Genomic DNA, 12,860 nt, shown 5'->3' on the forward strand with positions numbered 1-12,860 from the left:
TCAGGCCCCTCTCCAGCCCTTTTCTTCCTCCAAGCTCTTCTCTCGCCACTTTTAAATCTATTTTCCACCACAGATCCTCTCCCCGTGTTTGGACCCACATCCGCTTGGGCGGATACGACAGCAAATCCTAACTGACCACCCCCCCCCCCCGCCTGCAAACACACACGACACCCGCTCCTCCACACTCCCGTGAGGACACAGACGCTCACACTCACACAATGACGCGCACGCAGACAGATGTATTCGTTCCAAAACTTTACTTCGGTTTAGCTGTGGCTTCCCTTAGCGTGACGCCGCCTGTGGAGCCTGGGCGGCAGAAGCACACGGGCACCGCCGTCACACACGGACACGGGCAGGACACCGACACGGCACGACGGCCACGGCCACACCGGGCGCGCGCCGTCCGGTCGGCTCACTTGTAGGTCTTCATGTGCCACAGCCCGTCGTTGAGGTAGTGGATGTTCTCGATGCCGATGCCTTTGTTGACTTTCTCAATGTCCTCCGCGGACATCTTCATGACCCCGACGCACAGCGCGTGCTGCTTCCCCTCGGCCATGATCGCCACAACCGTGTCGACGGCGGCCGGGTAGAGCTTGGCTCCGGGAGACGTCAGGCCTGGGCACATGATGTTGGCGCCACTGAGCACAAATTTGATGGCTCCTTTATCGACCTGCTGGTGCGGCAGGATGAACGGGTATTTGTGCAGCAGCCTCAGGGTCGGATAAAAGGGGCCTTCTCTTTGTCTAAAGAACAGTAACTCTCCGTTTACCGTGAGGATCTCTATGTGTTCGTGGCACCGCACTATTTTGACCGGATCCTTCTTAGGCAAGATCTGATTAAGCCACGGTTCGATACCTGGAAACTGCTCTATCAACTGGTTCTTAATGCCCTTAATCACCGAGGTTTTCAACTGGATGCAGTTCGACACATTTTCTTTCTCGTCAAATTTCTTGAACATGATCCAAGGCGAAGGGGGCGGCGACACGAACAGCCCCGAGCTGGGAAAACCGTGAAACGCCGAGGCTCCGGCACAGGCGCTTTCCGGGGGAAGGCGGGCAGGGACGGCGGCGGCGGCGGCGGCGGCGGCGGCGGCTGTCGTTAACGGGAAGTGAGCGCGCTTTACGGCTCCGCGTGAACCCGGCTTCCGCCCCCTCGGAACGCGGCGCGCCGGCGCGGGCGGGCCTGCGGCCGCGGATTGGTCTCCCCGGGCGGGTGCGTGAAGGGGCGGGACTTGAGGAAGGGGAGGGGCGGCGTTCCCGTGGCCGGAAGCGAGGAAGCGGAGGGCACGGTGGTTTCTGGTTTTGTTGTCGGCAAGCGGAATCGTGGTGCCTGCAGGGACCCGGGCCGCGGCACGAGGAAGCGCGGTCGCCGCTGGGAGCCGAGTCCCTTGGGTGCTCCCGGCCGCCCTCGCTCACACTTCCTTCTCCCCGCCGCCCTGACACGGTCATCGCGGACCCCTGAATGCAGCCCCTCCCTTCCGAGTCCTCTGCGTCCGCACCGGAGAGGCGAGGCTTCCCGCGGGGAGGAATGCGCATCTCGTAGGATTTCAGTCCTTCCCAAGATACTTAGGGCCGGGACGTGGAGCCTCCTGGCCAGGGGCACACGCGCCCCTGTAAGCCACGTGCGTCCTGCTTTGGGAGCAGGGCCACCTCGCGCCGCCGCTATTTGACCTGAAACTGTCTATCCGAGGAATATCCAAGGTGTTGTTTTTTTTTAATAAAGTTATTTTTGAAAAGGGACACTATAAAAGTTTACTCTCAAATTCCATAGCAATGAAAAACCTTTTTGAAGTTAATAATCATTTTTATCTGAAATCACACTCAGTCTGTACACTGTGACTCTTTCCCAGGGTGCACTTGATCTTGGCCAACTAACTTTGCTATCTGCCATGAAAAGGAGGCTAAACACTACTTTCACCTTAAATTCTTAAACAGTTAAAGAAGTTAAAAGTTAGAAAATGGAAAACCTCTATCCTAAGACTTTAAAATCTACGCTTCTCAAAAATCAAGGAGCCTGGTTCCTAAACTTTATAGAGGAGTCTAGGTCTTTGAGGCTGACTCAAAGAGTCATGGGAAAAAACATGATACACAAATGTTTTCACAAGTGAGCAGGTTAAAACTTTGAAATGTATTACCAATTTATTCTCATAAGTAATTTAAAATCAACTCAAAATTAATTAACTGGATTTTTTTATAAAGGAGGAGGGGCGCCTGGGAGGCTCAGTCAGTTAAGCATCTGACTTGATTTTGGCTCAGGTCACGATCTCACAGTTTGTGAGTTGGAGCCCCGCGTTGGGCTCAGCTCTGAAAGCACGGCGCCTGCTTTGATTCCCTCTCTCCCTCACTCTGCCACTACCCTGCTCTCTCTCTCTCTCTCTCAACATAAATAAATAAACTTAAAGGGCATTTTAAAAACCGGAGGAAAGTTACAGAGCAGAAGCTGAAGTCAGACTTCCAGGCCCAGGACGTACTACCTCCTAAGTTCTGTCCACCTCGCTCAGTGTCACTTTATTTCCATGAAATCTGAAAAATCACAGTATACACTTCAAAAGGTGAGGCGTGGCTACGAGGAATAAAGAAATACACTATATAAAGGACTTATCTAAGAGTAAGAGAGTAAATACATTTACAAGTGTCTCATTTATTTATTTGCATAACACCCTTCGTGTGGTACTAATGAGGTCTAAGATTATAGCGTACACATAAAAAATGTACAGGAAATTTCTGTAGCTTGGGATAAAGGTGCTGTCAAACAGTCAAGAGATGCCAGAACTCAGTTTTGTATCAGGAATCTCAAGGGACTTTGTGCAACACAGTGGTGATGTTGCAGAACTAAAGTGAGGAGACTGAACGAGGAAATGCCTCAGGCTCCTCGCATCTTCAAAATTTGGGGTGCAGTTCACCCACCTGGGTTGTCCTAAAGGCAAACCTTCACCTTCCTGCAGCTTGGTCTGCATTTTGAGGCATGGCCACTAGAGGGCAGGAGAACCAAAGTGAAGCCCCCAGGCAGGGCTCCAAGATTGGTACCCTGTGTATTGGGGGGAACGTTCTCAACCAACAGGGAACTATCTTTTACCATACGCTGCTGTTTCCGAAATAACTAAATGCATCTCCACAAAGTACAAAACATTTCCCAAGTTCAGGCAAAGCATATTTTAAATAGTCCGCTACTTGATTTACAATCTGAATGTTTTCTCTATATTTATCTGTAATCAACAGTAAAGCGATTATTTCTATTGATGATGTCTATTAAAAAGCCTATATTAACACCACATTATTGGCCCTTCTCAAAGAAATACAAACTTCCGGTTATAAAATAAGTAAATCACGGAGATGAAAAGCAGCATAGGGAATATACTCAATAATATTGTGATAACGTTTGGTGACAGATGGTGACTGCCCTTAATCGTGGTGAGCACTGGGGGATGTGCTCAGAACTGCTGAGTCCTGTCGTACCCTGGAAACTAATATCACGCTGTATGTTAACTACGCTTCAATTTAAAAAGTACCTCTTTGGGGGCACCTAGGTGGCCCAGTCGGTTAGGCATCCAACTTCTGCTCAGGTCATGATTGCTCTGTTCATGAGTTCCAGCCCGAGCCCTGTGACCTGCTCTGTGCTGACAGCTGGGAGCCTGGAGCGTGCCTGAGATTCTCTCTCTCTCTCTCTCTCTCTCTCTCTCTCTCTGCCCCTCCCCCACCCCCAAAAAATTACCATTAAAGGGACACCTGGGTGGCTCAGTCAGTTAAGCGCCGGACTTGAGCTCAGGTCATGATCTCGCGGTTGTTGGGTTTGAGCCCCGCATTGGGCTCTGTGCTAGTAGTGTGGTAGGAACCCCTCCCTAAGGAGAAAGAAAAAATTGAAGAAGAGAGAAGAGAAGACTTCAAGGTCACCTAGATATGAGTACAGCTGCCTACACCCCCCATGTTCCTGTAAACTGAAACAACTTAATCAGATTGCATGTTTATGTGTATTACCATATATGGGAGACAAAGAGATAGAAAATGCATAAAAAAAACCTATGCCATATGATGTGGGCCGCTCAGTACTTTTGGGTACGAACCCAACTGAGCGGTGCCGGCAAAATAAAGTTGCTTCCTGGAAAGAAAAGTCTCGGTGTCACGACTCTCTGAGCGAGAATCCTGCAACAGTAGCTCTGAGCCTGGAGCCTGCTTCGGATTCTGTGTTTCTGTCTCTCTCTGCCCCTCCCCTGCTCAGGCTCTGTGTCTCTGTCAAAAATAAATTAAAAAATAATAAGTTTAAAAACATTAAAAAATTTTTAAACCATTAAAATTTTTAAATAAGTTCAATAAAATATGAATACCTCTTTCCACATTGCTTCAATGTATGAACAATGTTTGAAAATTAAAAAGTTACCGTGTGTTGTAATCTCACGATACCCAAAATGTCTTTACTTTAATTGCGTGTGTCACCTCACTGCTCCCTCCCCCCCCCCCCACTCGCCCTTAACGCAAGTGTCTCGTTTACTCCCGGATCAGCACACAGCCTTGGTGGGAGGTGTGCTCCCTGGGGGCGAGCAGAGGAGAGGGCCCCACATCGGGGAGGTGAGCAGAGGCCCCCTCCTAGGGCAATCTTAGGGGCTCCCACTTCTAAGCAAACCCCACAGAAAGGTTGAGCCCTGGCCTGGGTGGCCTGAACTTCCCTGCTTCCCTAAACTTCTGACCACCTAGTGTGCCCCCGGCCAGTCCCTGCCTCTCCTGGCCTCAGTTTCCCCATTGTCCCGGGAGGGCTGGCCACAGACCTGCAGGTGGATGCGGACGGAGCTCCCAGCCCCTCGGCGGGTTTGGTGAGGTGCGCTGTGAGGTGCATAGGGCCTTCTTCCCGCATGTGCGGACCGCGCTGGGCAGCCGAGCCCCGCGCCCGCAGCTGGGCCCGCGCATGTGCCCGCGGGTAGCGCGTGCACGAGAGCCCGCCTCGCCGCGCGGGCATCAGAATGCCAGCCCGACCGGTAGGCACGTCCCTGCTGGCTGCGGTTGTGAGGCCTCAGCACCCTGCAACCCCGCGCCCCGGCCACCCCACTCCAGCCAGGCAGGCCGGGGACGGGGTCATGGGAGTCGTGGACTACCTCCTACCCCGCTGTGCTGGCCCCCAGACTCCGCCCGGGGGCAGCTTGCTCCGTGGCTGCGTCGGGAAGCCCGAGCCTGGGCAGGGAGGTCCGTCCACCCTTCCCCCTCTTCCTCTGCCTTCCTGTCCAGTGTTCCTGGAGGCCCCGGGACACAAGGGGCGGCCCACCCGCCCTGGCTCAGGAGGGGACCCACGTGATGGTTAGCAGGGGCCCCTTCCTGGGCACTCCGTGTCTTCACCCCGTTTTAGATGAGCAGTGGCACCGGCGCTCAAGGTCCCTCGAGGGATGAAGCCCAGCAGAACTGAGGCTCTGAGAAGTCACACACACGCTCACCTGCCACAGGGCTGGGACGTGGTCAGTCTGACCCCACAGGTGTGCCGTGCACGGGAGCCTGAGGAGGCGGCCCCTGAGCCCAGCCTTGGCCGTGAGTCCGTCGTGGATGGTGGGCCCCGGAGAGGGGCAGTGCAGGCGGGGGGTGGGGGGGGGGCACGGGAGCAAGGGCCTGGCGGGACCCTGGGTGAGGAGGGCTCCAGGGAGGCTGGAGTGGGGTGTTAGGGGTACACGTGAGGCCAGACCCCAGGGCTCTGAGTGCCCACCAGTCAGGGGCACTGCAGGTTCGGTCGGGCAGGTGACACAGTCCTGGCCACCTTACCAGAGCCGCAGCATCCCGAGTGGGGGGCCGCTAAGCGGACTTGCTTCAGGCACGGCAGAGCACGGGCCCCCGAGAAGCGCCCTGGGGCCAGGAGACCTCCGTCCGCGTCCCCGTGTGCTCAGGGAGGGCCGGCAGGTGTCTGCCACCTGCGGGGCCAGAGCTGGCTCCCTGTCACAGGAGCCACTCAGGAGAGGTCTGTCCCCACAAGGTCTGGGGCCAAGGCAACTCTCTGCCCATCCAGATGGCCAGGGTGCCCCCGCACTGCTGCTGCTGCGGAGCGCAAGCCGAGGATGGAGCCGGGCGGTCCTCCTGCGGACGAGAGGAGCCAAGGCTGCAGCCGGAGGTGGTGTGGTGTGCCCGACGGAGGTGGTGTGCCCGACGCGGGGCTGCTGCGGACTCGGGGGCCCTGCAGACACGGGCTCCCAGGGCGCCGGGAAGCGCAAGGTCAGCAGCAGCCTGGGATGAGTAACCCGTGCCTGGAGGCAGCTTCGGGGGTGTCCGGGAACTGGGGTTCTTGACTCTCTTTGTGGGTGCACTTTAGGGAACGCTGGCATGGGGAAGGGAGGGGTGGGCAGGCTGTCCTTGGCCTTCAGAGGGGCGCTGTGACGGTGGTGGTGCTGGGGACAGGTCTGAAAGCACTTCCTCCAGGCTGAGCACAGCGTTTGCGCGAGCACCCGGCAGCTCCACTGCGAGGCCTGTTCCAGAACTGTAGGCGGGTATTTACACAAATACCTGTATGTAAGTGTTCGTAGCGGCCAGTACTCTCCACCGTATCTGGAAGGTGGAAACCCAAATTGTGATGAGATGAGTGGATAAACAATGGAATACACCTCAGCCCGAAAGAGAATGAACTACTGATAGAGGCCACGATGTGGACGAAGCTTGGGAACGTGCTAAGCGGAAGAACCCCTTCCACGTGCTGTGTGTTGACACTGGGGCAAAAATCCCGAGTGGGTGCAGGGTGCAGGTGTGTGGAGTGGGGAGCTGCTGCTTCGTAGGGACGGTGTTTCTGTTTGGGCCAATGAACATGTTCTAGAACTAACAGTGATGGGTATACCGCATAGTGAATGTAATGAATGACATTGAATTGTACAATTTAAACTGTCCTCGGTGTCAACTATTTAACATGAGTTTTATAACATACAGGTGGCCATCGAGTATGTGGGGAAAGGAGCGAAAGGTACGAAAGAACAGGATGCCGCCCCAGACTAGGGATGGAAAGGCTCTGTTTCTGGAGCTGCTTCCAGCTGGGTCTCCTGCACTGGCCCCGAAGGTGGTTCCAGATCTGGTTCTGGTTCCAGAGTTGGTGTTGGACGTGGCACGTCATGGCCTTTGCTGTGTAGCCTCCGCTCGCCCCAGCTCTGGAGTAGGTGTCGGAGCCGGGGCTGGGCTGGTGCGGGAGCCAGCGCCGGAGCCGATGCTAGCCCTGGAGCGCACAGCGGCTCTCTCTGTAGTTGGCATTGCGGCAGATCATAGCTCCAGGGCTAGTGCTGGCGGTGGCGGCGAGGTTGACGACAGAGCTGCCTCTCTCTCTGGAGTTGCTGGTAGCGGTGGTGCTTGAGCTACTTGCAGTTTTAGCGCTGGAGCTAGGGCTCCTGTAACTGGCATGAATTCTGGAGCCGGCATGGGCCTGGGCATGGAGCTGATACCAGGGCCAGTGTCGGACCGGAGTCTTCCTCTGAACCTGGCACTGACTGACCAGTCCTGACCCGACACCACTCTCACTCTGCAGTCTATTTGGAGCTGCTTCTAGCTCTGGAGGTATGACTAGTGCCGGAGCTGCACAGGAGACTGGGATAAGTGGCGTCGAACTGTGGAGTTGGTGTGGTGTTAGAGCTGGCTCTGCTCATGCTGGTGGTGCCGGAGCAGGTTCTGGAGCAGGTGCTGGAGCAGGTGCCGGAGCAGGTGCCGGAGCAGGTGCCGGAGAAGGTACCGGAGCAGGTGCCAGAGAAGGTGCCAGAGCAAGTGCCAGAGAAGGTGCGAGAGCAGGTACTGGAGCAGGAGCCGGAGCAAGTACCAGAGAAGGTGCCAGAGCAGGTGCCAGAGCAGGTACTGGAGCAGGTGCCGGAGCAGGTGTCAGAGAAGGTGTCGGAGCAGGTGCCGGAGCTGTTTCTAGCTCTGGAGCTGGCATCAGAGCCACTGTAGCTCTGCGGCAGGAGGCAGTGCTGGCACAGGCTCTAACTTGGTAGCGATGCAGAGTCAGGGCTGTAAGTGAGTCTCCCTTGAGCCTGATGCTGGCTCTAGCTCTGTATCTGGCCTGGCTCTGACTCCTCATTTGGTTTCAGAGCTTGCTGGAGCTCCAAATGAGGCGCCCTCCATGTCCTCCTCTGTGCAGTGGGGACTGTGGCTGTCTGTCTCCTCCCAGGGATGGGCATGATGCCTGGAGAGCCCAGAGCATGCTACTTTTCAAAATAGTCCCTTGGGAGAAGTCTGAGGGGCCCAGGGCTTGCCCAGCCCAGCCCACTTACCAGAATGCCTTGCATGCATTGCTGATGACCCCACGCAGCTGGTGGTTGTGGTCAAGCTGAAGAGGAAGAGGGGCTGACAGAGGCTGACCTGTGCCCCGAGGACTTGGAGATGACAGGATTGTGGGCCCCAGAATGGTGGGGACAGCATGAGCAGCAGATGGCCAGGCTCCTGCAGGCCCCGCGGGCCCGCGTCCAGCTCTGGGGGGTTCCTGAAGCTCTCTTTGTTCAGGAGCCAAGGGTGCTTGGCTCTTCCTGTGGGTGCAGAGTGGGAAACACTGGCGCCAGGAAGGGGGAGAGCTGTGGGGCAGCGGAGGAGGCAGAGACCTCACGTGCCAGCCAGTGGCAGCACCAGGACTTGAGGCTGTGACCCAGTGCGGAACATGTTGGTCCCATGCTGCTGACTGAGAGGGCGCACCTGCGTCCGTCCGAGGCCGGGGAGTGCGCTGCCTCTGGCCTCTGGCTCTACATGAGTGAACCAGTGCCTGGCCGGGTGGCGAGTCGTGGCCGTGGCCGTGGGCACCCATGGCTTGAGCTGCGCTGGCCACGTGTAGGAAGGCATACGCAGGGCGGCGGCCATCGTCACCCTCCTCGGTAGGTGTTGGCTAGTCTTCCGGCTCCGAGAGAACAGAGGACACAGGAGGCAGTGGGTGGACGGGTTGGGGGGGGGGCATTGATGGGCAGGCATCATGTGTGACCACAGGGGAGTCTCAGGAGGGGTCTGGACCCTGGGAGGGGCCTGGGCTGGCAGGTCTGGCAGAAGATGCCCGCCTTTGTGTCGGGGAGCGGGGGGCGGGGGGGTGGCTCAGTCCGTAAGTACTTAGCTGCTTGACTCACCAGGCCCTGGGGGATGTGACCCCGTGCTGGCCAGCGTGAGGGACTAGTGAGAAGATACCCTTGGCGATTTTGAGTCCTGTCTGCTTCCTGTGAAGAGGGGGGTTGAGCTGGCTCCGTGCCTGACCTTTGCCCTCTTGGTGAAGGACAGAGGCCCAGGTAGCAATGAGGGTTCATGGTGCCAGGAAGGTTGGCATCATCCGGGCCTTCAGCACTGGTGGGGGATGGGCGGGGGGGCAGGGGAAGGGACAGAGGAAGGGGCGGCTGTGGCCGCAGGCGGGAGAAGGAAATGCATTGAAACAGAAAGATAGTGGTGGTCGGGGCCAGCGGGTGGGCACCGGGGTGTTTGCTGGTGCCAGTGTTTCCCACTCTGCACCCACAGAAAAAGCCAACTATTCCTGGCTCCTGAAAAGAGCTTCTGGAATCCCCCAGAGCCGGAAGCGGGCTTGGGGGGCGGGGGGCAGCAGAATCTGGTGTCTGTGGTAATGTATACAGAGTCTCTGTTTGGCATGATGAAAACATTCTAGAAATACATAGTGGTGATGGCTGCACAGCACGTTGTGTTTACTTAATGCCACTGAATTATACCACTGAAAATAATTAAAAGTAAATTTCCACCATGTGTGCATTTTAAAACATAAAATATCATCAACTGTAGCAGCAGCCCGCAGGATTGGGAGGGTCACGCTGGCTCAGAGCCTGTGTGAGTGCCAGCTGGCTACTGGGCGCTGTTCTAGAGGCTTGGGAACACAGCACAGGAAAAGCAGCGTCCCTCCCTGCTTGCATGGAGCTGGCTGGAGCGGGGGCTCCACTGAGGGCACGTGGGGCACAGACAAGCGTCCGGGCTCATCCGGGAGCAGCTGCCGGGGTTAGCAGGTTGTACACGTCCTCAGCCGGCAGCTCGAGGTGAATCTGGGTGGGGCTGGAGGGGTTGTGGGCTTGTGGGTCTGAACACCCATGCTATGCGTGATCCATCCCCACGTGACCATTCCCCTAATAGATCCTCAGTGTGGCCGTCTTTAAAATGGGCTTGTGAGGAAATCCTGTTCCTAGGTTCCTACGTGAAGTTTGTCTTGAGACTGTGAGACAAAGAAGAGCTTCCTGTGATCTGTCTTCCCTCCCTCCGGTAACCCCAGAGTTCACCAAGGGAGCTGGGCTCGGGTCCCTGGGCTTGAACCACCAGCGGCCACGATGACCCTGGCATTGACGGCTCACGGCAGCTAGGACCAGGGAGAGATCTTGGCAAATCACAGATAGGAAGCTTCACTCTTTTCCTTCCGAATCCTGTCTCCACCCGCATTGTATTTCATCTAGTGGGTGGTCATTCATCTCACCAGATCCCTGATGAAGCGAACTGGGTTGTTTCCGATCTTTTGCTCGAACCCAGAAGGCTGCGGCGCAGAACCCTGGACAAATGTCCAAGTGTGGATGTGTCTCCGTGGGGTGAATTTGCAGAACTGGGATTGTCGAACCAGAGGGTGAATGCGTTTGTAATTCTGATGCATGTGGGGAGACTGGCTCCATCTGAGGCACCTTGCATTCTCGTCGGCAAGAATAAAAGTCCCTGTTTCCACACAGCTTCAGAGCCTATGTTTAATCTTTTGGATCTAGTAGTTTTGTCATGACTGAGACTGAGTATGTATCATGTGTTTAAGGCTCTTTATATTTCTTTTTTGTGAAGAGTCTTTTGCCCGCTTTTATATCCTGTGGCTGTTCTTATCAGTTTCTAGGATCTCTTTATAGGGGGTGTTGGGCTCTTTGCCTGAGATATGAGTGGGAAATATTTGTTCCCAGTGTATCATTTCTTCCTTTATAAACTGTGGTTTCTTTTCTCCTGGGACAGTGTTAAAGTGTCAGTGCTCCCAGTTTGACTTGTGGATTTGATGCAACTACAATCCCCATAAAATACCTCAGCAGGTATTTCTTTGCAGAAACCGGTGAGGTCGCCCACTCTGGCTACTTCCATTCAACCTAGTATCTTACACCCTAGCCAAAGCTGTGAGGCAACAAAAGTAAGAGGCATCTGAACTAGAAAGGAAGATGTAAAATGATCTGGGTTCCCAGATGACACCACTTAAGTGGAAAAATCCACCAAAAACCTGTCAAAACTAAAACAATTCAACCAAGTTGCAGGATACATAACTCACACTCAAAAATCAGGTGTATTTCTGTGTAAACAATGATCTGAAAAGTAAATTGAAACATAACTGCATTTATAATAGCATCAAAAAGAATAAAGTACTTAGAAATAAACCTAACCATGGAGGTGAAAATCTTGTACAAAATCTTACTGAAGAATTTTTATTTTAGAGAGAGTGTGAGCAGGGGAGAGGGGCAGAGAGAATCCTGCCCGGACCCTGTGAACGAGCTCAGAAGTGGACCTGCCCGGACAGAGCCTCGCTGAGCCTACAGCCCAGCCTCCTGGGAGACCCTGAGGCACAGGCTTCTGCTGAGCCAAGCCCGGATCCTCATCACAGACGCTGAGATGGCACCAAGCTAGGGCACTGTGTGGCACATCGTACACAAGCAGTATACCCGCCAGACCCACCGCCGGCCCTGCTCTCCTCCCTCCCCGTCCCTCCTCCCCAGCTCTCCCCAGCCACACTAGGTTCTTCCCAGCACCTCTGGGTCTCTGCATCTGTGAGCTCCCCTGGCGCACTGTTGCCACACTTGTGCGGAGCCAGCTGCTCTGGTCTTTCTGGTCACAGCGTGAATGCCACCCTGAAGGCCTTTTAGACCCTACTTAGGGGCTCCTGGCTGGCCCCCAAGCCCGCTGCTTCATTTCCGCACAGCACTTGCTCTTCCCCTTGGTGTTTTTGTCCATCCCCCACTCTGGGCTGTGACCTGGAGCACAGGGACCATGTGGGTCCTTAGGGCACTCACCCTGCGGAAGGCAGTAGCCCAAGAAGTCCGTGAGAGGGTCTAGGGGCTCCCTTCCGCTTCAGAGAAGCTCATAATAAAAGGTCCCTGTTGGGTCCGAGGCAAGGGGGTGTCCCCTGCGCCAGGTGCTCGGTAGAGCAGCGAGCACCCCCTGGCGGTGGGCGCCAGAACTGCAGGCCCAGCAGGAAATCAGAGATTAAAATACACCTTTGGGGTCCTCAAGGCAGTGGGGTTTCCAGACTCCAGGGGACAAAGGGGTTAGGACCTGGGGGCTCCAAGGGGAATGCGAGGGACCTCGGGTCCTCCATGTCCCCCAGTTCCCGACCACTGTACTGGGGTGTCCACCTGACCCAGGATGCCTTCTCAGCCCCTCCGGGGTAAGGACTCCGCCCAAGTCCACCTGAGGCTCTGGCCGGGAAGGAGGGGCCTTGGTCCTCGGAGGAGCAGCCAGTGCTCCGCCACATTCTGCACTACCCAGGTCCTCAGTCCCCAGGGGCCCCGGGGAGTAGAAAGCATTTACTGGACTCAGCCTAGTGTGTCTACACGGAGAACCGAGGCCGGCAGCTCCTAGAAGCCTGTGGGACCCTCGGGATCCCTGCCGCAAGCACATCAGGTCGCAAAGGGAGGCCTTCCCTCTCTATTATGCAGCCGCGTCCCCGTGGGGGTGGAGGTTAGGGGTCTCCCAGGCGCCAGGCGGTGGACACAGAGCTCCAGACCTGTCCTCTCCAGTCATTCCTGGGGATGGCCTGGCCCTGCCGACCCTGGAAGCCTCGGAGCACCAGCCCACCGGCCCGGCGTCTCGCGCCTCCGGATGCTGTGCTCCCAGGACTCGGCTGTTAGACTCGGAGCCGAGCCGGGACAGCCCGAGTCGCGCCGCGGAGTCCGGCGCTTGCGCACGTCTACTCCCCAGGGCTGGGCTTTCCCGCATCCAAACACCTGGGGGTGT

At 56.1% G+C, this 12,860-nt stretch overlaps 1 protein-coding gene across 1 annotated transcript; it reads right to left on the reverse strand.

Annotated features, from left to right (window-relative positions):
* Positions 1–243: 243 nt before the first annotated feature.
* LOC120237185 (malignant T-cell-amplified sequence 1) lies at positions 244–1,089 on the reverse strand. The gene has a single exon (XM_039240360.1). It carries the CDS (start codon positions 956–958, stop codon positions 413–415), a length of 546 nt encoding a protein of 181 aa, XP_039096291.1. The 5' UTR covers positions 959–1,089; the 3' UTR covers positions 244–412.
* Positions 1,090–12,860: the final 11,771 nt, after the last annotated feature.

This window comes from Hyaena hyaena, unplaced genomic scaffold (assembly GCF_003009895.1).
Source record: "Hyaena hyaena isolate Hyena2069 unplaced genomic scaffold, ASM300989v1 scaffold_174, whole genome shotgun sequence".
Lineage (NCBI taxonomy): Eukaryota > Metazoa > Chordata > Mammalia > Carnivora > Hyaenidae > Hyaena > Hyaena hyaena.

What these genes read in the sequence shown, in the direction of transcription:
- LOC120237185 (XM_039240360.1), bottom strand. Translation starts at nt 958, where the DNA reads ATGTTCAAGAAATTTGACGAGAAAGAAAATGTGTCGAACTGCATCCAG.